This window comes from Vipera berus (assembly GCF_964194415.1).
Source record: "Vipera berus genome assembly, chromosome: 7".
NCBI classification, from domain to species: domain Eukaryota; kingdom Metazoa; phylum Chordata; class Lepidosauria; order Squamata; family Viperidae; genus Vipera; species Vipera berus.
This window is the reverse complement of record NC_138209.1, coordinates 75404011-75428046: the sequence shown is the minus strand read 5'-3', so window position 1 is coordinate 75428046 and position 24036 is coordinate 75404011. Positions and strand designations below refer to the sequence as shown.

The following is a 24036-nucleotide window of genomic DNA, read 5'->3' as shown; positions in this document are numbered from 1 at the left end:
TGGCTACACAGGTGGTCCTCAACGTACGTCCGCGGTGGAGCCCAAAATTTATTTCTTTAAGTGAGAAATTTGCTAAGGGAGTTTGGCCCCGTTTGACGACTTTTCTCGTCGCGTTTACTAAGTGAATCGCCGCAGTTTTTAAGTTTGCAACACGGTTGTTAATTGAATCTGGCTTCCCCCATTGACTTGGCTTGTCAGAAGGTTGCAAAAGGGGATCACGTGACGCTGGGACCCCGCGACTGTTGCTAAATGTGAGTCAGTTGTTCTGTACCAGCCTGCTACCGGCCCTGCGGAAAAGGCAGGGACAACCCCTTTTACAAGAAGGCAAGAGGCTGGAATTAAGCGTGCCAAATTTATTAACATAAAAACACAGAGCAAAGAGAGCAAACACGAACCATGAAACAGGAGCTTTTCAAGCGGTTGCCTTCAGCAAACCAGCCCTCCCACGCATTCCCCTTTTATACAGTTCAGGGTGTGGCTTCTCTCTGCCTCCTTCCGAGGTGCCCCATTGCCTTCCTCTGTTTACTCCTGATTGACTGCCTTCTGCGTTGGGCGTCCTTGAACAGGGCCAGCTGTGGGTCATCTTCATCCACGCTGTCAGGCTCACACAGCTGGATCTCCGTCGTGACCAGGTGGGAGGGGCCTGGCTGAGGGCTCTGCGGAGCCTCAAGGCCATCATCAGCCAGCTCTTCAACACCCCCCTCCTCCTCTGAGTCGTCCGACCCAACTGCCGAACCCACAGGCTGACCCTGAATCACAACATCAGTTGCCAAGCCTCCGAATGTAAATCGCACGGCTATGGGGATGCTGCAATGGTCCTAAATGGGAAAGGTGGTCATCAGTTAGTTACTTATTCCAGTGCTGTTGTAACTTGGAATGGTCGCTAAATGAACCGTGGTCAGTCAAGGATGACTTGTTGTGTTTTCCGCAGCTATCCAAGTGAATTTTTAGCAACCTTTGCCCTCTAGGGAGTGACGCCAGCCTCTAACCTGGCGGAAATGGCAAAGATCTCGGCGTATTTGAAAGACCATTCGCAACAACGATATATCCTGGAGTGGAAAAAATGGATTGATTACATCCAGAATAAATATGGGACTAAAAAGTTTCATTTAGCATTTGAATAAGTACCGATGTGATATTTATATTGCTTGTAGTCATTTTATAAGAGCTAAAGTGCGATAGACTTAATAGTTTATTGTTGTTAGCATATGGTAGTTTATGATTGTTTTTACTTTTATACCTCATATTTAGCTCTGGGAAGTCGGGGAGGGGGAAGGGGAGGGGGGGAGGGTTGGGTTGGGCTGGGAAGGGGGGGTGGCGGTGGGGAGGGGTTTTGTTAAAGATAAAATGTATTGAAAAACTTTTCAATAAAATAGCTTTCTGCTGGGAGAATCAGACACAGCTTTCTGCTGCAAAATCAGACACTTCTGTGAAGGCTTCTTAAAACAAACAAGCCAAGACCAGGAAGTAGAGTTAGTTGTTCTGAATCTAGACAGTATTTCCTACAAGATGTTTAAGGCTTTGCAAGCTGGAGGTGCGTGGATGTGTTTATTTTTGCTTCAGTTGCAATTTTAGTAACCGCTTTTATCTAGCCTTCTGATTTCTGGGCAAGGTGGCAAGGGAAATGGAAGAGTTGCAATCTTCGCCGCTTTACAAGCCCTTGGTAAGGCCAGACTTGGACTACGTGCCTCCAGTTTTGGTCACCCCAGATGTGGTGACTCTGGAAAGAGTGCAGAGAAGAGCAACAAAGAGGATCAGGGGACCTGGAGGCTAAAACACGCAAAGAACGGTTCCTGGAACTGGGTATGTGTAGTTTAACGAAGAAAAAAAAAAGGACTGGTGGGGGACACGATAGCAGTGTTCCAATATCTCAGGGGTTGCCCACAAAGTAGAGGGAGTCAAGCAACCTGGAACTAAGGAGAAATTTCCTGACAGGGAGAATAATTAATCAGTGGAACGACTTGCCTCCAGAAGTTGTGGGTGCTCCAACACTGGAAGTTTTTAAGAAGAGATTGGACAACCATTTGTCTGAAATGGTATAGGGCTTCCTGCCTGACCAGGGGGTTGGACTATATGACCTCCAAGGTCCCTTCCAAATTCTCTTCTCTTCTCTTCTCTTCTCTTCTCTTCTCTTCTCTTCTCTTCTCTTCTCTTCTCTTCTCTTCTCTTCTCTTCTCTTCTCTTCTCTTCTTCATTCCATTATTCTATTCTATTCTATTCTATTCTATTCTATTCTATTCTATTCTATTCTATTCTATTCTATTCTATTCTATTCTATTCTATTCTATTCTATTCTATTCTATTCTATTCTATTCTGTTCCTATCATTCTATTCTATTCTATTCTATTCTATTCTATTCTATTCTATTCTATTCTATTCTATTCTATTCTATTCTATTCTATTCTATTCTATTCTATTCTATTCTATTCCATTCCATTCCATTCCATTCCATTCCACTCCACTCCACTCCACTCCACTCCACTCCACACCACACCACACCACACCACACCACACCACCCTATTTTTTAATCTATCTATCTTTCTTTTAAAGGCCCTGTCTTCTTAGTTCCTAAATGTCTTACTTCAGCAAAACCTCAGCAGAAGGACAAGGCGAGTTACATTTGAGGCTAGTTGCTTCACTCCTGTGAGGCATTGATGGCAACTGGCAACTGCAACGGAGAGCTGAGTTCTACCTTTACAAAGACCTTTCAAGTCCACCCAGAGATAACAGGAAATACAGATACATGGAAGTGCCCCTGAGTAGGTGCAGAAATACATTGTTTATGTGCTAGTAGTAGCTTGCCCTGTCGGTGCTTTGTTAATGCTCACACCGACACTGGCAAGAACATGCCACTAATATATAAAAATGAGAAGCCAGCTCCTCCATTCTCTGCTTGCACTGATGATGTTACCTAGTTTGGTCATGAAACGTCTGCAAGAAAACAGCCGAGCTCAGAGAGCGTTTCATTTCAACCATTAGCTACAAATATTCTGTTCTGTTTCTATCTCAAGACACATTGCAACAACTGCTAAAAAAAAGGAAAAAAAAAGAAATCATCAGGAGAATATCATTGCATCCACCAGCAAAAAAAAGCCTCAAAATAACACATTAGCTTAGTCGCAACACATTTCTGCTAATAATTATTTATTTATTTATTTTATTTTATTTATTAATTTAACTTCTATACTGCCCTTCTCCCGAAGGACCCAGGGCGTTGTACAGGGCAATAAAAATACAATAAAAATACGATATACAAAAGTTAAAAATAAGATTAAATAGAACTAGCCCATTACAATAAATAATTAAAAATTACTAATTAAAATACTCCAAACCCATTTAGACCAGGTCGGCTTGTTCAAATAGGTAAGTTTTCAGATCGCGGCAGAAAGAGCGAAGGTCAGGAGCGAAGGTCAGGTTATTATAATAGCAATAATAATAATAAAAAACTCTTGAGGTACGTTACTCTCGTTGTCTCAGTGAGAAAGTAAGAATGACCAGGAAACCTGGTGGCACTCAAGAGCTTTTTGCACAAAGGAAGGTTTCTATTTTTGAGAGGCAGAGAATTTGAATTTATTCTGTCAGCAAACTGGCAGAAAGCAGTGAAGCAACTCCCTATTTTAGATTTCAATGGCATGTTGCTTTGTAATCATAAGAAATTCTCTCTTTAACGGCAGTTGCGTTTCTTATGAGTTCTCTTATTTTTTTTTTAAATTGGACATTGCCAGTATGTTTCTAAGAAGACATCTTTACTGTCCTACTTATGAACAGAATAGAGTTGGAAGGGACCCTGGAGGTCTTCTAGTCCAGCCCTCCGCTTAAGCAGGAGAACGTACGCCATCTCAGACAGCTGACTGTCCAGCCTCTTCTTAAAAATTTCCAGTGATGGAGCGCCCACGATTTCTGGTGGCAAGCTGTTCCACCGGTTGATTGTCCTCGCTGTCAGGAAGTTTCTCCTTAATTCCAGGTTGCTTTTCTCCTTGACCAGTTTGCAACCATTGTTTCTCATCCTTCCCTCTGGGGCTTTGGAGAATAATTTGACCCCGTCGTCTTTGTGGCAGCCCCTCAGATACTGGAACGCTGCTATCATGTCTCCCCTGTTTCTTCTTTTCTTTAGACTAACCAAACCCAAGTCCCGCAGCCGTTCTGCATATGTTTTAGTCTCCAGGCCTTGGATCGTCTTAGTTGCTCTTCTCTGAATTTTTTCCCAAGGTCTCAACATCTTTTTTTGTAGTATAGTGACCAAAATTGGTTGCAGCATTCCAGGTGTGGTCTCACTACTAGGGTTTTATAAAGAGGCACTAATACTTCGTGTCATCTTGATTCTATGCCTCTGTTCATACAAGCCAGGATTGTCTTAGCCTTTTTGGTCGCTGCTGCACACGGCTGGCTCATGTTTAAGGGATGGTCCACCAGGACTCCAATGATGAAGCACATTAGACTACATTTTGCTCTTTGCCTTAAGGTGCCCAGTTCACTTAACAACCGGGTTACGAACTTCACCACCGCACTGGTTCACTTAACAACGGCGGCAAGCAAGGTTATAAAATGTGGGCAGAACTCACTGAATCACTGCCTTGCAACTCTTTATGTAGTGCCCGTTCGAAGTGACCAGGGCGCTGAAGTGACTTGTGACCGTTTTTTCACATTTACGACCGTTGTAGCCTCCCCGTAGTCATGCGATCCAAATTCAGATGCTTGGCCACTGACTCACATTTATGAACGGTTGCAGTGTCTCCCCCCCCCCCGAGGTCACGTGATCCTCTTTTGTGGCCTTCTGACCAGCCAAGTCAATGGGGAACTCACAGTTCCCTGAACAACCACGTTACTAACTTCACAGCGGTGGCAAGAAAAGTCATAAAATGGGGCAAAACTCGCTTAGCCGTCTTGCTTAGCAGTGGAAATTTTGGACTCAGATGTGCTCATAAGTGGAGGGCTGCTTATAGGGTTTTGCGTTCACTAATATATTTTTTTTCCTATTTTTCCCTATCCTTTAGAGTTCTGGGATTTCCCAGACCGATCTCCCATCCTAAAACTAACCAGGAATGATCCTGCTTCCTTCCTTCCTTCCTTCCTTCCTTCCTTCCTTCCTTCCTTCCTTCCTTCCTTCCTTCCTTCCTTCCTTCCTCCCTCCCTCCCTCCCTCCCTCTTTCTTTCTTTCTTTCTTTCTTCCTTTCTTCCTTTCTTTCTCTTTCTTTCTTCCTTCCTTCCTTCCTTCCCTCCCTCCCTCTCTTTCTTTCTTTATTTCTTCCTTTCTTTTCCTTCCTTCCTTCCTTCCTTTCTTCTTTTCTTCCTTCCTTCCTTCCTTCCTTCCTCTCTCTTCCTTCCTTCCTTCCTTCCTTCCTTCCTTCCTTCCTTCCTTCCTTCCTTCCTTCCTTCCTTCCTTCCTTCTTTTTAAAGACCAAACAAGATTAACCAGGAACTTTCTCCCACTGTGACACATGCATGCAATCTCCCTTAATATTTTTGGCTACAGCCTGATTTTCCTACGGTATCTCAGCCTCTGTAAAGCTGATGATAATCATTTTGTGTTCAAAGAAAACTGGGGATTGCCCTGTGTTTGTGTGTGAGCAAACACACCTTTAAATCAGTCTGAACTCTGGGCAAGTGCCTGGACAAGTATTTTTCTGAAGTGGTTTCCTGCTGTTTTTATCCTGGGAGGTGGGGAGGGGGAGAGAGAGAGAGAGAGAGAGAGAGAGAGAGAGAGAGAGAGAGAGAGAGAACAAGACAGAGAAAGAGAAAGAAAGGATGAGAGAGAGAGAGAGAGAGAGAGAGAGAGGGAGAGAGAGAGAGAGAGAGAGACAGAACAAGACAGAGAAAGAGAAAGAAAGAGGACGAGAGAGAGAAAGAGACAGAACAAGACAGAGAAAGAGAAAGAAAGGATGAGAGAGAGAGAGAGAGAAAGAGACAGAACAAGACAGAGAAAGAGAAAGAAAGAGGATGAGAGAGAGAGAGAGAGACAGAACAAGACAGAGAGAGAAAGAAAGAGGATGAGAGAGAGAAAGAAAGAGACAGGGTGAAAGAGAGAAAGAGAAAGAAAGAGGGATAGAGAGAAAGAGAAAAATAAAAAAGAGAGAACAGAGAGAGACAGAGAGATAGAGAAAGAGAGATAAGAAGAGGGAGAAAGAAAAAGAGAAAGAAAGAGGAAGAAAAAGAAAGATGCAAAGAGAAAGAGAAAGGAAGAGAGAGAAAGAAAGAGAGAAAGAAAAAGAGGAGGGGGGAAAGAGAGAGAAAGAGACAGACTCTCTCTGTGTGTGTGTGTGTGTGTGTGTGTGTGTGTGTGTCTGTGTGTGTGTCTGTGTGTGACTGGCCCAGAGTCTCCCAGCTGGCTTTCATGCCTAAGGCAAGTCTATAACTGGCTTTCCTTCTTCCTCGACCAGCTCCTTAATAACTTGACCAGACAAGCTCGCTCCCCTTTCTTGCACGCTGCAAGGGGGTTGTTTATTTTTTAAAAAAAATCTCAGTAAGCCATTGGGAGTTACGATCGTTGGAAGGGAACCACTGGATCACCTGAATTAAATCCTGAATAGCTCAGGGAAGCCCATTCAGGTGGTTTCTCACTTCACGTCCCTTTGCATTTGCGACTTGACATATTCCACCCAGCTCTCTTTAGGAGGTTACCCCAGCCTCCCTGGTAGTGGAGGTGTTAGAATAACGAAACTGCAAAGTTGTGGTTTCACACAGCCGATGTACTGTGCGGGGGAGAAATTCTCTAGAAATGTGGCAACAGTTAGGTCCTTAGGGTTTTTTTTTTCCTTCAGCTTTTGTTTTTCCCCACAACGGTACCGCAACGGAGCCCAACATTTCTGTCGCAAAGGGAGGCATTTGTTGAGTGACTTTTGCCCCGTTTTACGACCTTCGTTGCTGGGGTGGCGAGGCGGATCTCTCTCCAGTTGTTAAGTGAGTAAATGGTCGTTAAGTAAATCTTAACAGTGACTTTTCCTGTCAGAAGGTTATCCAAAGGGATGAACGGACCCCGGGACACTGCAACTGTCGTAAGTATGAGTCCGTTGCTAAGGGTCTGAATTTGGATCACGGGACCATGTCTGGGCGGCGACGGTCGTAAAGTGTGAAAAATGGTCCTACGTCCAATGGTGGGATTCAGCCGGTTCGCACCAGTTTGACAGAACCGGTAGCTAAATCCGGAAGTCCGTTCTAGGCCTCAGAGGCCCAGGCCTGCATCCAATAAGAGAATCGGTTGTTCAGGTATTTCAATCCCACCACTGCCTACGTCCCGTTTTTCCCAGCGACGTTGTAACTTTGAACCAGGAGTCTTCAAACGTGGCCCTTTTGTGACTTGTGGACTTCAACTCCTAGAGTTCCTCAGCCAGCGTGCTTGGCTGAGGAATTCTGGAAGTTGAAGTCCACAAGTCATAAAAGGGCCACGTTTGAAGAGTCCTTCTCTACATCACTGTTTGTCAAGCTGAGCAGCTTTTAAGGTATGTGGACTTCAACTCCCAGAACTCCATGCTGGCTGAGGAATTCTGGGAGTTGAAGTCCACAAGTCATAAAAGGGCCACGTTTGAAGAGTCCTTCTCTACATCACTGTTTGTCAAGCTGAGCAGCTTTTAAGGTATGTGGACTTCAACTCCCAAAACTCCATGCTGGCTGAGGAATTCTGGGAGTTGAAGTCCACAAGTCATAAAAGGGCCACGTTTGAAGAGTCCTTCTCTACATCACTGTTTGTCAAGCTGAGCAGCTTTTAAGGTATGTGGACTTCAACTCCCAGAACTCCATGCTGGCTGAGGAATTCTGGGAGTCCACAAGGCATAAAAGGGCCACGTTTGAAGACCCCTGCTTCGAACAGTCACTAAAATCAACTGTTCTACATTTCCTATGAAGGCAGAGCTCCTGTTTTTGGTCTGCAGGACTCGGTTGGAGAGCAACTACCATAAACAAGTCCCCAGGAAAGTAAATAAGTCCATTCAATCAATAAATAAGTTCAAAAACATAAATAAGTTCACAGGCATGGGCAAAGAGCAATTCTCCTGTTTGGCATTGATGAAAGAGACGAGGGTGATGTTATTGTCACCAGTTCAGGGCACTTTATTGTTTATTGATCCACCTGCTCAGGATCACGTGACAGGATATGTGAGGTCATGTCAACACCCTGTCACACCTTGTTGGTGAGCAAAAATGGTGCAGAGATATATAGATATAGATAGATACAAGATTCTTGATTGGCCAAGTTCAGATAAATGGCTGTCCAGTCTTTTCTTAAAAATACTCTTGACAGTGAGAACAATTAATCAGTGGAACTACCTGCCTCCAGAAGTTGTGGATGCTCCAACACTGGAAGTTTTTAAGAAGAGATTGGACAGCCATTTGTCTGAAATGGTCTAGGGCAAGGGTAGGCAACCTCGGCTCTTTTATGACTCATGGACTTCAACTCCCAGAATTCCTGAGCCAGCCACGCTGAGGGGAAAGGGAGAGGTTTCCAAACTGAGCCATGCTGACTCAGGAATTCTGGGAGTTGAAGTCCACGAGTCATCAAAGAGCCAAGGGTTGCCTACCCCTGGCCTAGGCCTAGGCCGCTTTATGACTCGTGGACTTCAACTCCCAGAATTCCTGAGCCAGCCACGCTGAGGGGAAAGGGAGAGGTTTCCAAACTGAGCCATGCTGACTCAGGAATTCTGGGAGTTGAAGTCCACGAGTCATCAAAGAGCCAAGGGTTGCCTACCCCTGGCCTAGGCCTAGGCCGCTTTATGACTCGTGGACTTCAACTCCCAGAATTCCCCAGCCAGCCACGCTGAAGGGAAAGGGAGAGGTTTCCAAACTGAGCCATGCTGACTCAGGAATTCTGGGAGTTGAAGTCCATGAGTCATAAAAGAGCCGAGGTTGCCTACCCCTGGTATAGGGACTGCTGTTTGAGCAGCGGGTTGGACTTGATGACCTCCAGGGTCATTCCCAGCTCTATTCTGAATCGAAAGCAGACCTTAATGTCATATTCCTTAATATTCCCAGTCCGTAGGCATATTTACGAACCACTTTGCAAAACCACTTCCCTCCCCCCCCAAGGATGGAAATCAGATTGAGGCAGCTTGCTACATAAGTACTTCAACATGTAATTTCCTGGGATTGCTGTAACAAGTCAAAACTCTTTTGTTCTGATCGCCTTTGGGAATTGCGAAACAAGCCAGCTTTTTGCAAGGAACGACGGTAGTTTGAAGGCCTGGTCAAACGTCTGAACGATATTTCTTTTTAGAGTTTTTCTTTCACTTTTTTTTTTCCCCCTGAAGGTTCACCTTGAAGGTTTGTGAGCAGATGCTCCAGGCAGGGAAATGAGGCAAGTGCTTTTGAAGTCTGGCAAGACACCCAGTCCAAGCTTTGCAATGCTACTTATGGAGAAGGTGGAAGTTAAAAAAAAAAAAAAGCTTCTGGTTCGCCTCCATCATTAAAAGCGGCTTTTATGCATTCAAAGTCTCCTGCATTTGCTTCGGTTGCTAAATGAAGGCCGTGCCAAAACAGGGTGTGCCTTACCTGGCAAAGATTAAAAAGCTGCATAAAACGTGAAGGGGGAGGTGGCTGTTAAGGTGAAACTTACCTGGCCGGATTTGTCCTAGCTAGCACAATGCCGAATCCTCTTTCTTATTAACCTTACGGACTTCGCTGAGGTCACCTCCTCCTGTGACCCCTTACTCACAATCTATAAAGAACTTCCCTGCAAGGAAGCTGTTGAGATGCTCAGATGTTCGCAGGAGGTAATGATTGCTTCAAAGATTAAGGAGGGCCCTCTCCGACATGCAAAGAATAAAGAGCTTTGGTGGAGCAGTGGGCTAAGGCCTCTTTAAGTAACACCAGCTGCCTGCAATTAGCGCAGGTTCGAGTCCCACCAGGCTCAAGGTTGACTGAGCCTTCCATCCTTCCGAGGTAGGTAAAATGAGGACCCAGATTGTTGGGGGCAATAAGCTGACTTTGTAATAATGCCGCTTGGGGGAGGGCGAAAGCCCTAATAAGCAGGCATATACATAGAATGAAGGCTATTGCTAAGCACATTGATTTGTGCTTCCTAGATTGTAAGCCGCCCTGAGTCTTCGGAGAAGGGCGGGATATAAATGGGATTATAATACAAAAAAATAAACAAAGCCTGGTTTTAATGAATGAAGGTAATGTTAAAAAGCCGTGGACGGCGGCAAAACAAAGAATAGCGGTTTCGTGTCTCCAGGTCCATTATGACTGGGGTGGGTTGGGGGCTAAAGGGTTATTTCCTGCCAAGCACACAGGGCTGGCTGCCTAAGAAACAGAAAAGGACATTTTTTCTCAAGTCAACTGATCAGTAGTCCCTTGACAACTTGTGCGCAATGAAAGCAGCAAGCCAGCCTAGTTGTATTCTCCAAGGATCCTCTCGTTTCCTTCTTTTTTTTCCAGAAGGAATTGTGGGCAAGACGGCAGGGGTTTTCAGGACTGTGCTTTTGATGACTAAGCACACGTAGAATTTCAAGAAGAGGCAAATTTGATCGATTTGACTGATCGGACGGTATTCTTTCTTTTTTTTTTGACAGAAGGGTTCCAGGTGATCGGTTGCCGTAGATCCCTTCTTCAACGTCTTCCTTAAATGGTAGAGCTAAGCTTCTCCTTACATCTTTTAAACTTTAAAGTTTTTACTGATTCCCCCCCATACATCTCAATAGTACTTATTCAACAAACGTGTTGTCTGCGTTTATCATTCACTAGGTAAAGGTAAAGGTTCCCCCCGCACATGCGTGCTAGTCGTTTCCAACTCTAGGGGCTGGTGCTCATCTCCGTTTCAAAGCCGAAGAGCCAGCGCTTGTCCGAGGACGTCTCCATGGTCTTGTGGCCGGCATGACTAGACGCCAAAGGCGCACGGAATGCTGTTACCTTCCCACCGTAGCGGTCCCTATTTTTCTACTTGCATTTTTACGTGCTTTCGAACTGCTAGGTTGGCAGAAGCTGGGACGAGTAACAGGCGCTCGCTCTGTTACGCGGCACTCGGCATTCGACCCGCCGAACTGCCGACCTACAAGCTCAGCGTCCTAACCCACTGAGCCACCGCGTCATTCACTAATACACATTTAATTCCTAATCCTTTATTCTTTTCTCCAGCCGTTGATAAAACAAGCCCCAAGTTTGAAAGTATTCTGCTGCTTCTTTTTCTTTCAACCTCATAGTAAGGCTGTCCGTTTCCACACATTCTAGTATTTTTAATTAGTTAATTAATTAATCAATTCTTCCTCTGGTGGTATTTCTTCATTTTTCCAATATTGTGCAAATACGATTCTTGCCGCTGTTATCACATGTAAAAATCAAATATATACTTTTTTATCAATGTTTTCTGGCATTGTACCTAGTAAAAAAAAAAAGTTCAGGTTTAAAATCTACATCCTTTCCCAATATCTTTTCTATCCAAGTATGTAGTTTTGTCCAGTACCTCTTTGATTTAAAACACGTCCGCCATACATGATAATAAGTACCGGACTTATGTTTGCATTTCCAACATCTACGGTATCTGACATATTTTTTAAACATTTTTGCTAATCTTGCTGGTGGCAAGTGCTATCTATAAAACATTTCGTATAGGTTTAATTTATCAGAAGTTGACGTTGCCAATTTATAATTTCTTTCCCACAGGTTTTGCCATTTCTCTAAATCTATGTTATATCCAAAATTTCTTGCCCATGGTATCATTGTTTCTTGAACTTGTTCATTGTCCATTTTCAAATTCAGTAAAAAGTTATAATTTTTTAAAATTAGTTTTTCATCAGAGGTTAATAATCTCTGATCAAACAAGGTCTGCTCTTTATAAAACCCATACAGTTTAACATCTTTATCGCATCTAACTTGTGTTTCTAAGTGTGCCCACCATGATAGATCCATACTCTGATTTTTTATTAACCATCAGAGGTTGATAATGACTGATCAAACAAGGTTTGCTCTTTATAAAACCCGTACAGTTTAACATCTTTATCATATCCAACTTGTGTTTGTAAGTATGCCCACCATGATAGATCCGTACCCTGATTTTTTTCCTTACATGTTGAGCTAAGCTTCTCTGGATACGATTAAGCTGACAAATGACGTTACACAGAGCTATATGGTTGCCTCTTATTATTTTTAGATAGACCTCTAAACTTTACAAGTTTGAGAGGTCACATGTTGGTCATAAGGTCCTTATATTGTAAAATTCAGTGCAGGAGAAACCACCAGTAAACGAAAGGAATTAATAGCATGATAAAAAACAATGGCATATAAAATTGGTTCAAGGGACTGGGTTTATGGCTCTCTACCATAAACCTTTAGATACCTTTATCTCTCTGTTTTTCCCTCCCTCATTGTTAGTCATGTATGGGACAGGCTAAGAAGAGGAAAAGCTGGTGACTCCCAATCTATAAAAGATTTTATTCAGTTGCTTGGAAACTGGGTGAATGGTTAATTGCAAATGCATGTTTGTCACTATATATATATTTATTGTCTTCAGATCTCCTTGTATTTTCTTTGGATGTTCAATGTTAAATGAAGGAATAACCAGAAAGTTCAGAAGAATAGAGTAGAGTAGAGTAGAGTAGAGTAGAGTAGAGTAGAATAGAATAGAATAGAATAGAATAGAATAGAATAGAATAGAATAGAATAGAATAGGGGAATGAAGAATAAAATAGAGTAGAGTAGAGTAGAGTAGAGTAGAATAGAATAGAATAGAATAGAATAGAATAGAATAGAATAGAATAGAATAGAATAGAATAGAATAGAATAGGGGAATGAAGAATAAAATAGAGTAGAGTAGAGTAGAGTAGAGTAGAATAGAATAGAATAGAATAGAATAGAATAGAATAGAATAGAATAGAATAGAATAGAATAGAATAGAATAGAATAGAATAGGGGAATGAAGAATAAAGTAGAGTAGAGTAGAATACAGAATACAGAATACAGAATACAGAATACAGAATACAGAATACAGAATACAGAATACAGAATAGAATAGAATAGAATAGAATAGAATAGAATAGAATAGAATAGAATAGAATAGAATAGAATAGAATAGAATACAATAGAATACAATAGAATACAATAGAATAACTGAGTTGGAAAGGACCTCAGAGGTCTTCTAGTCCATCCCTGTGCTTCAGCAGGAGACCCTATACCATTTCAGGTAAGCGGCTGCCCAGATTCTTCTGAAAAACCTCCATTGTTGAGGCACCCACCATTTCTAAAGGCAAGCTATTCCATTGGCTAATTGCTCTCACCATTAGGAAAATTCTCTTTAGTTCTAGGTTGCTTCTCTCCTTGGTTAGTTTCCATCCATTATTTCCTCTCTTGGCTTTTGGTGCTTTGGAAAATAGTAGGGCCTCCTCGTCTTGATAGGAGCTTCTTCTAGCAAAGAGATGAAAGACCAGATTTTTGTTTACTCGGCAATAGTTTCCTTGACTATTTAAGACAGGGGTCTTCAAAGTTGGCCCTTTGATGAGTTGTGGACTTGGACTCCCAGAATTCCTCAGCCAGGCACGCTGGCTGAGGAATTCTGGGAGTCAAAGTCCACAAGTCATCAAAGGGCCAGGTCTGAAGACCCCCGAATGAAGATCACGGAAGGACTTGGGTTCTTTACGAGTCCAAATGCTGATTCTGGACTATTAAAACCAATTTTAATATATTGCCCTCTTTCCCTCTGTATTGTAGGATTGAAAAGCCTGTGGGATTTATCTGCACACTTGCTCCTTATGGAAGGCATTTTATTCGATGTAGGAGAAGAGTCTCGTCCGGCTTTTCAAATATGACCCTATGGGATCATGCTTCTTTGGGATACCAATAGAAAAACCCACCCGTGAAATTGCCGTTATGTCAGATATCGGAGCCTTTTTAGTCAGCATCAACTTGGGGCAGTATCGTGCAAACTTTAAAGACTTCGGCTACCACACGGTGCAAGAGTGCTTGGGCATAAATGACAGCGTCCTTCAACATGTTGGAATATCCCCTACGGGCCACCGTAGACGAATCCTCAAGCAGTTGGAGGCCGTGTTGAGAAGAATGCCGGAAACAGTTACAACATCAGATCAAAGTTGCTTTCCTAGGCATCTCCTCCATCCCAAACAGGTGAATGAAGCAGGTGGCGGGCCATCTGATGGACACAACAACACACCTTGTGGCAGCAACTGTGAAAGAAACACAACCTACACATCTCCTGTCTTGTTGGGAAACAGAGATAGCAGTCCAGTTTTGGATCTGGGCTCTTCTGACACGTTTGGTCCGAACCTGTTGGCAGATCCCGCCACGGTTCCACGGAATTCACTGAGAAAAGTGACGTCGGAGAAGAAACCTGGCATGGAGGATGATCTGAAGACAGGGGAGCCAGAAACGTCGGGGTTTCAAGTTGATGCCGCTCCCAAAGACGGATCTCCGTCTTCTGCTCTCTCTCCCGCTGAGAAGCAAACCAGCCAGGTGCAGCTCTTATCAGGCTTGAGAACTTTGCTCGACGATCTGCAGGAGACGCCGTTCTTTGAGTTCAAAGGTGAAATGGTGCAAAATGATTTGTACGACACTTGCGCCCAAAGTCCATCAAGAGCGGGCCCCCGGCCAACGCGATCTTTTATGCTTCGGCACCGTCCTGTTCCAGAAATCCCAGGGGTTTCCTCGTTGGCGACTTCCAATAGGTAAACTTTAAAACGTTGATAAATGTCAAGCTATGGAGACACAGCTCGGAAATTATTTGCTTCTGGCTGGTAGATTTTGACTCCAGTCAAGGCACTGAGAATTGAACAGAATTAAAAGTTCTCGCCTCCGTTGGAATGCATTTCAATTGATGATCGATTTGCACTTGCTATGCAAATGGTAGCAGAGAGAGGTTAATTCTGTGCAAAATCTGTGTCAGTGGGCAGGGTGATAGCTTAATAAGTTGTCATGCATGGGCTGTTCCCTCCTATGAGGATATTGTCTTTTTTTCTTTCTTTCTTTTTTTTAAAACCAGCTAAGGTATTTAAGAAGGGACGCGGTGGCTCAGTGGGTTAGGACACTGAGCTTGTCGATCAGAAGATCGGCAGTTTGGCGGGTCGAATCCCGAGTGCCGTGTAACAGAGTGAGCGCCTGTTACTCGTCCCAGCTTCTGCCAACCTAGGAGTTTGAAAGCACGTAAAAAATGCAAGTAGAAAAATAGGAACCATTACGGTGGGAAGGTAACAGCGTTCCGTGCGCCTTTGGCGTCTAGTTATGCCAGCCACATGACCACGGAGACGTCCTCGGACAAGTGCTGGCTCTTCGGCTTTGAAACGGAGATGAGCACCGGCCCCTAGAGTCGGAAACGACTAACACGCATGTGCGGGGGAACCTTTACCTTACCTTAAGGTATTTAAGAACTGCTAACACCATCAGCTTGCTGTGAGTTGTTAGCAACAACTTCCAGACTAGCTTAAAATTATGAAATTCCCTAATACGTTTCCTGCCAGATATTCATCTGGTGCAGCTTCTCCTCCAAGGCTGCCCCTCCTGTAGGGATGTAGCGTCAGGAGCCCAGTTAAAAATAGTTCATAATAAGAATAAACCCAGATTTGGAATGTTTGAGAAGTACACAATAAACTAGATTATCGTATGTACTTTAAGGCAGTCCAGGAGGAGTGGTTTCCAAATTTTGTAAGCTATTTCAAAATATTGTGCTGGCTCAGCTGGAGCTACGCGTCAGCGTTAGGATCTTAAATATGAAATATTTTCAGGATCTGCAGTTGATCCTTGACTTATAACCGCTTGTTTAGTGACTGTTCCATGTGACCGCAGGACTGAAAAAAGTGACGTATGACCGGTTTAGTCATAAGTCAGGGTCAGATGATCAAAATCTGCACACTTGGCAACTGACTCATATTTATGACGGCTGCAATGACGGCTGTGATCCCTTTCGTGGACCTTCTGACAAGCAAAGTCAGTGGGGAAGCCAGATTCATTTAACAACCATGTTGCTCACTTAACAACTGCAACGATTCCCTTAACAACGCCCGACTTAAGAAAGTCGTAAAAATGGGACCAAACTCACTTAACCACCGTCTCACTTAGCAATGGAAATTTTGAGCTCAGTCGCGGTCATATGTTGAGGATTACCTGTATAGTCTAGACCAGGGGTCTTCAAACTTGGCCCTTTTATGACTTGTGGACTTCAACTCCCAGAATTCCTCAGCCAGTGTGCCTGGCTGAGCAATTCTGGGAGTTGAAGTCCACAAGTCATAAAAGGGCCAAGTTTGAAGACCCCTGGTCTAGTTCTAGCTGGGTGTTACTCAATGAAGAAATGCCTACCACACATGTGGTTTGAACAATCCAAAATTCTGCAAGCAGTGTGGTCATTGCTGGGAATTCTGGAACACAAGAGGAAAAAGTGACTCAGGCCTTCTAGGAAAGCAGAGGCTGGGATCAGGTTTGGCAAGTTGTAGCATGACTTCATCACGATGTGGGTTACATTCGGCGAAATGAAGCTGGAGCACGCGGCGTTGGGAAACTGTAGCCGTGAAGGCAATAGAGAGGTGGAGGAAGAATCAGGAAACGGTTGTCTCCATAGGAGCTTTTTCCAAGAGGCAACTGGACTTCCTTGTTTTTCTTCGAAGACATTTCGCTTCTCACCCAAGAAGCTTCTTCAGCTCTGCCTGGATGGTGGGAAACGGAAGGATTTATACTCCTTGCAGACAGCTGGTCGTTTGCCTCCTTTTAGAGAGTCGTTGAGGCCACCTGGAGGTTTCATCTGTGTCATCATTCTTCAAAGAAAAACCAGAAAGTCCAGTGGCCTCTTGAAAAAGCACCTTTGGGACAATCATGACCTGGATGACTAAGAATCTCCATAGACATTTAGGGAAATGATTGAAGCCTGGGAAACGGGCCCCTTGTCAGTCAACAGGAGTGACTTATCAAGTGCGTAGGAGTCAAGGGTTTGGCAGCCCAAGGAAACAACAGCCACTTGCAAGCCATCCGTACACCAATCAACCAATAGAACATAGAAGAATAGAGTTGGAAGGGACCTTGGAGGTCTTCTAGTCCGACCCCCTGCTCCAGCAGAAGACCCTATACCAGGGGTAGGCAACCTTGGCTCTTTTATGACTTGTGGACTTCAACTCCCAGAATTCCTGAGCCAGCCATGAGTCATAAAAGAGCCACGGTTGCCTACCCCTGCCATAGACAGGGCATTGTGCAGATTGCCATTATGCAGATTGTAAAATTTGGGCTCAGGAAGCCAAGTCAGAGCTAGGCAATCACCACCTCATCCTTCTCCCTCTTTTCTTCTTCTTCTTCCTCCTCCTCTTCCTCCTCCTCCTCCCCCTCCCCATCACCCTATTTCCTCTTTTCAATAGAGAAAAGTAAGGGGAAGTTTTGAAAAAAAAGAGAAAACGGATAAGTCAGATTTCATTTCTCAATGTTTTGATCTTGTCTCAGGAAAGATTTTGGGTTTTACATGATTTCAGTGGTGTGTGTGTGTGTGTGTGTGTGTGTGTGTGTGTGTTTCTTTTCTGATGAGCTGGATGGAATGTAATTTATTTAGAACTTTTTATAAAGGCAACGAACCGCCCTTTTCTGATATGAGAAGTCTGATTGAGACAACTCGATGACATTTTGCCTGAGTGAAGAAATGGAGTGATTTTTTTTGTGAAAAAAATCAGCGTTTTGTGAAATAATTTGTTGATTTAACGTTAAAGCAGGAATGGGCAACTATAGGGGGTGACATGACAGCAGACTTCCAACATCTGAGGGGCTGCCACAAGAAAAATAGGGGGGGGGGGCAACCTGTTCTCCAAAGCTCCTGAAGTAAGTCAGGACAAGAGGCAACGGATGGAAACTAATCGAGGAGAGAAGCAGCCTTGAACTAAGGAGAAATTTCCTGACAATTAGAACAATAAACCAGTGGAACCACCTGCCTCCAGAAGTGGTGAATGCTCCAACACTGGAAGTTTTTAAGAAGAGACTGAACAACCATTTGTCTGAAATGGTATAGGGTTTCCTGCCTGAGCAGCGGGTTGGGCTAGATGACCTCCAAAGTCCCTTCCGACTCTGCTATTCTGTTATCTTTATGACCTGTGGACTTCAACTCCCTGAATTAATGCTGGCTTAGGAATGCTGGGAGTTGAAGTCCATGGGTCATAAAGGGGCCATATTTGTCCATCCCTTCATTAAAGGCTTTATGAAAAAGCAGGAGTCTTTTGAAAGGCAATCTTTCCCAGTCTCTTTGCTTCCATCCTGGGAACGTACAGTCTCCTGTACGTTCCCAGGATGGAAAAAAAACCCAAACCTTGATGGGCTGGGAGCAAGCTAAAGTTTCTCACCAGTCAGAAACGTGACTTTACGTAGCCCTTATCAGATGTTGCTGCTTTCAAACTTTATCGCGTAAACAGTTTTGAAAAGGACACGTTTCAAGAACTCTTTTCTTTTGTGTTAACCCAGAAACACAGCCGAAATACAGGTAGTCGCATTTATGAATTGTTTTCCCTTCAGGCAGACCTTAAGTTTAAATTGAATAGAAACACGAGGATACCCCGTTTTGGAGGGTTTGTGTGTGTGTTTATTTTGACTGAGTGATTCTAGCCTTCAGGGCTCAGATGGATCACTTTCGCTTAACATTCGGCTCAGATTCTTGCCATGGGCAGTTCTGAGACGCAGACCAAGGTTTCCTCCTTTATCTTATCTCAGCTCAGTATATAGGCACTTCCTAAATAAACACTAGGGACCGCGGTGGCTCAGTGGGTTAGGACGCTGAGCTTGTCGATCAGAAGATCGGCAGTTTGGCGGGTCGAATCCCGAGTGCCGCGTAACAAAGTGAGTGTTCTGAACCAGCCCTCTTCTCGCACCCCTAATCAAAAGAAGAGTCTGGAAAGCGTCCAAGGCTAAAAGGCTTCTGCCAAGATTTAATTACGCAGTTAACAAAAACACAAGAGCTTGTCTTCTCAAGCGGGAAAAGTTGCTTTCAGCAACCAGCCCCTCCCCAAACACTTCTTTTATAGAGAGCTCAGGGCGTGGTCTCCCTGTGCCTCCTCCCGAGGAGTCCCATAGTCTTTCTTTGTTTGTCCCTGCTCGTCTGCCTCCTGCGTCGGGCGTCCTTGAACAGGGCCAGCTGTGGGTCGTCATCCTCCGCACTCTCGGGCTCACACAGCTGAGAAGAGGTCCCCGGCTGAGGGCTCTGCAAAGCCTCCAAATCATCATCATCAGCCGGTTCGTTTCCCTCCTCCCCCACATCTGAGTCCTCCGATACATCGGAGCCGGCTGTCGGACCCACAGGCTGGCCCTGAGTCACAACACTATCCCGCACCGCAGGGCCCTTCCCCCGGGTCTGCCGATCCGGATGCGGTCGGGATGGGAACTGTTCGTGAAAAGCAGTCACCAACGCAGGGGCATGAACGGCGGTCGCGTCTTCCCATGTGAAGTCCTCCGGCCCGTACCCTTTCCACTCGATCAGGTACTGGAAGCGACCTTTCAGCCAGCGGGAATCCCTGATGCTGGCGACCTCGTACTCGGGGGTGCTGTCTCCATCACGAGTTCCTGATGGTGGAGGTTCCGCCTGGCGAAGTGGACAGGCCGGTCGTTCGGGGACCAGCAAGGACCGATGGAAGACGGGGTGCACGCGCAGGGAACGTGGCAGAGTTAAACGATAGGCGACCGGGTTGATGACGGCCTCGACTGGGAACGGTCCAAGGTAACGGTGGTCCAGCTTCCTCGCCGGCCGAGTGGATGGCAGGTTCCTGGTGGACAGCCAGACCCGATCCCCCACCGATAGTGGAGGCGTATCCCTTCTCGACCGATCGGCGAACCTCTTGTAGTCGGCCTTGGCCTTCTCCAGCTGCCGTCGCACCAACCGATGGATTGCCTGTAACTCCGCCATGAATTCGTTCGCTGCCGGCTCCGGTGAGTCCACGGGAGAAAGGGGGAAAAACCGGGGGTGATAACCCACGTTGGCCAAGAACGGTGTCATCTGCGTGGAGGTGTGCTGCGAGTTGTTAAAGGCAAACTCGGCTATGGCCAAGTAGTCCACCCAATTGTCCTGCTGCAGGTTAACGTAGCAGCGCAGATACTGCTCTAAAATGCCGATGACCTTCTCGGTACCCCCGTCGGTCTGAGGATGATGCGCGGACGAGAGGCAAACCTTAATGTCCAACGCCCGCATCAACTCCTGCCAGAAGCGGGCTGTAAACTGGGCCCCCCTATCGGAGACGACTCTATCGGGAAGGCCGTGCAGCCGGAACACCTGTTGGATGAACATGCGACTAGTGGCGCGAGCTGACGGTAAGCCGCGACAGGGGATGAAGTGCGCCATCTTGGTCAACATGTCCACCACCACAAACACTGTCGTGAAGCCGGAGGATGGGGGTAGATCCGTCAGAAAGTCCATGGACACAGCCCCCCAGGGTCTCTTGGGCGTTGGCAAAGGCTGCAGTAAACCAGGCGGGGCCCCTGTCGCTGACTTGGCCTGCCTGCATGGGACGCAGGAGGTGACATAAGACTGGACATCGTGTCGGACTCGGGGCCACCAGAAGGCACGGGAGACCAGGTTCAGAGTCTTGAACAGGCCAAAATGCCCCGCAGCCGGGTTATCATGACATTGGCTGAGGACGAGTCCCCTGAGTGGCCCTCCTGGAACATAGAGCCGGTCACGATAATACAGGAGTCCATCCGTGACCGACCAAGGCGAATCTGGCCCCACCTCTTCCTTCCGCTGAGCCACCCACGCCTCCTGCTGCTGCGCCTCCCGGATCCGAGCCCGTATATCCACCGGCTCCCGCACCGCAGCAAAAGACTCGACGGGGATCACTGTCCTGGGCGGAAGCTTGTCTTCCACTCGGGTGTACTCGGGCTTCCTGGACAGAGCATCCGCTCTCTGGTTGTGCCCGCTTGGTATGTACCGCACCCGGAAGTCAAACCTCGCAAAGAAGAGGGACCACCGGATCTGGCGTTGGTTCAAATTCCGAGCGGTCTGCAGGCTTTCCAGATTCTTGTGGTCCGTCCGGACCTCGATTTGATGCCGCGCCCCCTCCAGATGATGCCTCCAAGCCTCGAACGCCGCCTTGATGGCCAGCAGCTCCTTCTCCCAGATGGTATAGTTGCGCTCCGAGGGGTTCAATTTCCGAGAGTGATACGCGCAAGGGAAAAGGGTACCGCTGGGCGTCGTTGCCTGGAGTAACACGGCCCCAATGGCAATGTCGGAGGCGTCCGCCTCCACGACAAACGGCCGTTGCGGGTCAGGATGCTTCAAGATGGGCTCCTTCATGAAGGCGTCCTTCAAAGCTTGGAACGCCTGTTGTTCGGGGGCGTTCCACTGGAACCGAGTCTTCTTCTGCAGGAGCCGGGTGAGGGGGGCTGTCAAGGCAGCAAAGCCAGGGATGAATGTCCGATAGTAGTTGGCAAATCCAAGAAGTCGCTGAACATCCTTCACGCGACGCGGGGGTTGCCAACTCTGCAACGACTCAACTTTACTTGGATCCATGGCGATGCCCTCAGGAGAAATGCGGTGACCCAAGAAATCAATGGTCACCTGGTAGAACTGGCACTTCTCCAACTTGGCAAACAGCCGATGTTTCCGGAGGCGCTGCAGGACCTGACGGAGATGCTGATGATGCACTTCTCGCGACGGGGAGTAAATCAGGATGTCGTCCAGGTAAATCACAACAAACTGGTCCAACAGATCCCGAAAGATGTCGTTCATAAAATGCTGAAACACAGCGGGGGCGTTGGTCAGGCCAAACGGCATCACCGTGTACTCGAAATGTCCATAGCGAGTACCAAACGCCGTCTTCCACTCATCACCCGGCCGAACCCTGACGAGGTTGTAAGCTCCACGCAGGTCCAGTTTCGTGAAGATCTTAGCCTCCCGGAGTCGGTCCAAGAGCTCGGGGATGAGGGGCAGCGGGTAGCGGTTACGCACCGTGATGGCATTGAGTTTCCGGTAGTCACAGCAAAGTCGTAACTCGCCCGACTTCTTTTTGACGAAGAGCACGGGCGCAGACACTGGCGAGGACGAGGGCCGGATGAAACCACGAGCCAAGTTCTTTGTCAGGAAGTCCCGCAATGCAGCCAACTCGGGCTCCGACATGGAGTACAAACGCCCCACTGGGAGAGGCGCATCAGGGACTAGGTCAATGGAGCAGTCGTAGGGCCTGTGCGGGGGTAATTGGTCCGCCTCTGACTCGCTGAACACGTCAGCAAAGTCGGACAGTACGGGAGGCAAGGAAACCCCTGAGGAACCCTCCACCTGGCCGGCACAGATATGGCGGGTGTGGTCCACGCACTGCAAACTTGGGAAGGTGACCAAGTTCTGAGACCAATAGATCTGTGGATCATGCGCCCGGAGCCACGCTAGTCCCAAGACCACGGGGAAGTGCAGATCCGAAGTGACGTAAAACTGAATGGCCTCCACATGGGTACTGATGGCCATACACACGGGTTGCGTGGCGGCCGTGATAGGCCCGGACAGGAGCACTCGACCATCGATGGTCTCCACAAGCATGGGCGGATCCACTGGACACTGGGGAACAGCCCATTTGGCCACAAAGGCCGAATCCATAAAGTTAGTGGTAGCCCCAGAGTCAATTAAGGCATGGACCGGAATCCCCTCTGGCTTGCCAGGAAGGATCAGTCGTGCCTCCAAAATCAAATGCCGTGGAGGTTCACAGGCACCGTCGGAACGGCGTCGCTCGGCGTGATCGTTGTGGGTCGCCCGATCTTTCACACCGTCTAGATCGGGCTCGGGCCGTTTCCCGATAGCAAAGCAGGGGACTTTCTCGGGGCAGGCTTGGTCACTGACGCCCGCTGACGCTTCTTCGGGCAAGAAGCAGCCAAATGTCCAGAGTCCCCACAGTAAAAACACAACCCCTCCGATCGTCGTCTGTCCATTTCCGTCACCGATAGACGGGACCTGGCGGCACCCAGCTCCATTGGCTCCTCCCTCTGGACTGGGGGCTCACGCACAACAGGGGCGGCAGGGGTCTGTGGGGTGGCACGGCGACTCTTACGCTGCTGCAGCCGGGCATCGATCCGCAGACAAAGATGGATCAGCCCATTCAGGTCTGAGGGAATGTCCACGCGGGCCAGCTCGTCCAACATCTCCTCTGACAAGCCATCCTGAAAGGCATCCACGAGCGCAGCCTCATTCCAGGCGGAATCCTGGCTAAGCAGCCGGAAATCGCTGATATAGGCCTGTAGAGGGCGCTGACCCTGCCTCAAAGCTTTCAGGCGTCGGGTGGCAGTCTGCGCCTTAATCGGGTCCTCGTACATGAGGCGCATATGGTCACAAAACCCCCCAAAGTTATCCAACAAAGGGCTAGGCTGTGCCAACAGAGGCGTGCCCCAACGAGCTGCATCTCCCGACAGAAGGCTCAACACGAATCCCACCTTATCTCGGTCAGTGGGGAAATCAGCTGCTCTCACGCTGATATAAAGCTGGCATTGTCCCAGGAAGGCAGGAAACAGTTCTGGATTACCAGCAAATTTATCCGGCATAGCTATCTGACATTTCCTCCTGGGTGGGGGGGCAGCATGTACCTGAGCCTGCAGTTGTGCCACCTGAGTGGCCAGCAAGGTGAGTTGCTGGTTGAGCTGGGCATTCTCGGCAAGAAGCTGCTCCATCGTAGTATTAAGGGGTGGGTGGCTGAAAGCAAACTGTTCTGAACCAGCCCTCTTCTCGCACCCCTAATCAAAAGAAGAGTCTGGAAAGCGTCCAAGGCTAAAAGGCTTCTGCCAAGATTTAATTACGCAGTTAACAAAAACACAAGAGCTTGTCTTCTCAAGCGGGAAAAGTTGCTTTCAGCAACCAGCCCCTCCCCAAACACTTCTTTTATAGAGAGCTCAGGGCGTGGTCTCCCTGTGCCTCCTCCCGAGGAGTCCCATAGTCTTTCTTTGTTTGTCCCTGCTCGTCTGCCTCCTGCGTCGGGCGTCCTTGAACAGGGCCAGCTGTGGGTCGTCATCCTCCGCACTCTCGGGCTCACACAGCTGAGAAGAGGTCCCCGGCTGAGGGCTCTGCAAAGCCTCCAAATCATCATCATCAGCCGGTTCGTTTCCCTCCTCCCCCACATCTGAGTCCTCCGATACATCGGAGCCGGCTGTCGGACCCACAGGCTGGCCCTGAGTCACAACAGTGAGCGCCT

The 24036-nt window shown here is 47.0% G+C and overlaps 1 protein-coding gene across 1 annotated transcript in view; it reads left to right on the top strand.

The window, feature by feature from the left end:
* Positions 1–13786: 13786 nt before the first annotated feature.
* ARAP2 (ArfGAP with RhoGAP domain, ankyrin repeat and PH domain 2) overlaps positions 13787–24036 on the top strand; it is a gene marked incomplete at both ends in the record, with an annotated part of 137884 nt that continues 127634 nt past the window's right edge. Inside the window, one exon of the mRNA XM_081332552.1 lies at positions 13787–14598. Coding sequence (XP_081188678.1) covers positions 13787–14598 — 812 coding nt within the window. The remainder of the gene's footprint in view (positions 14599–24036) is intronic.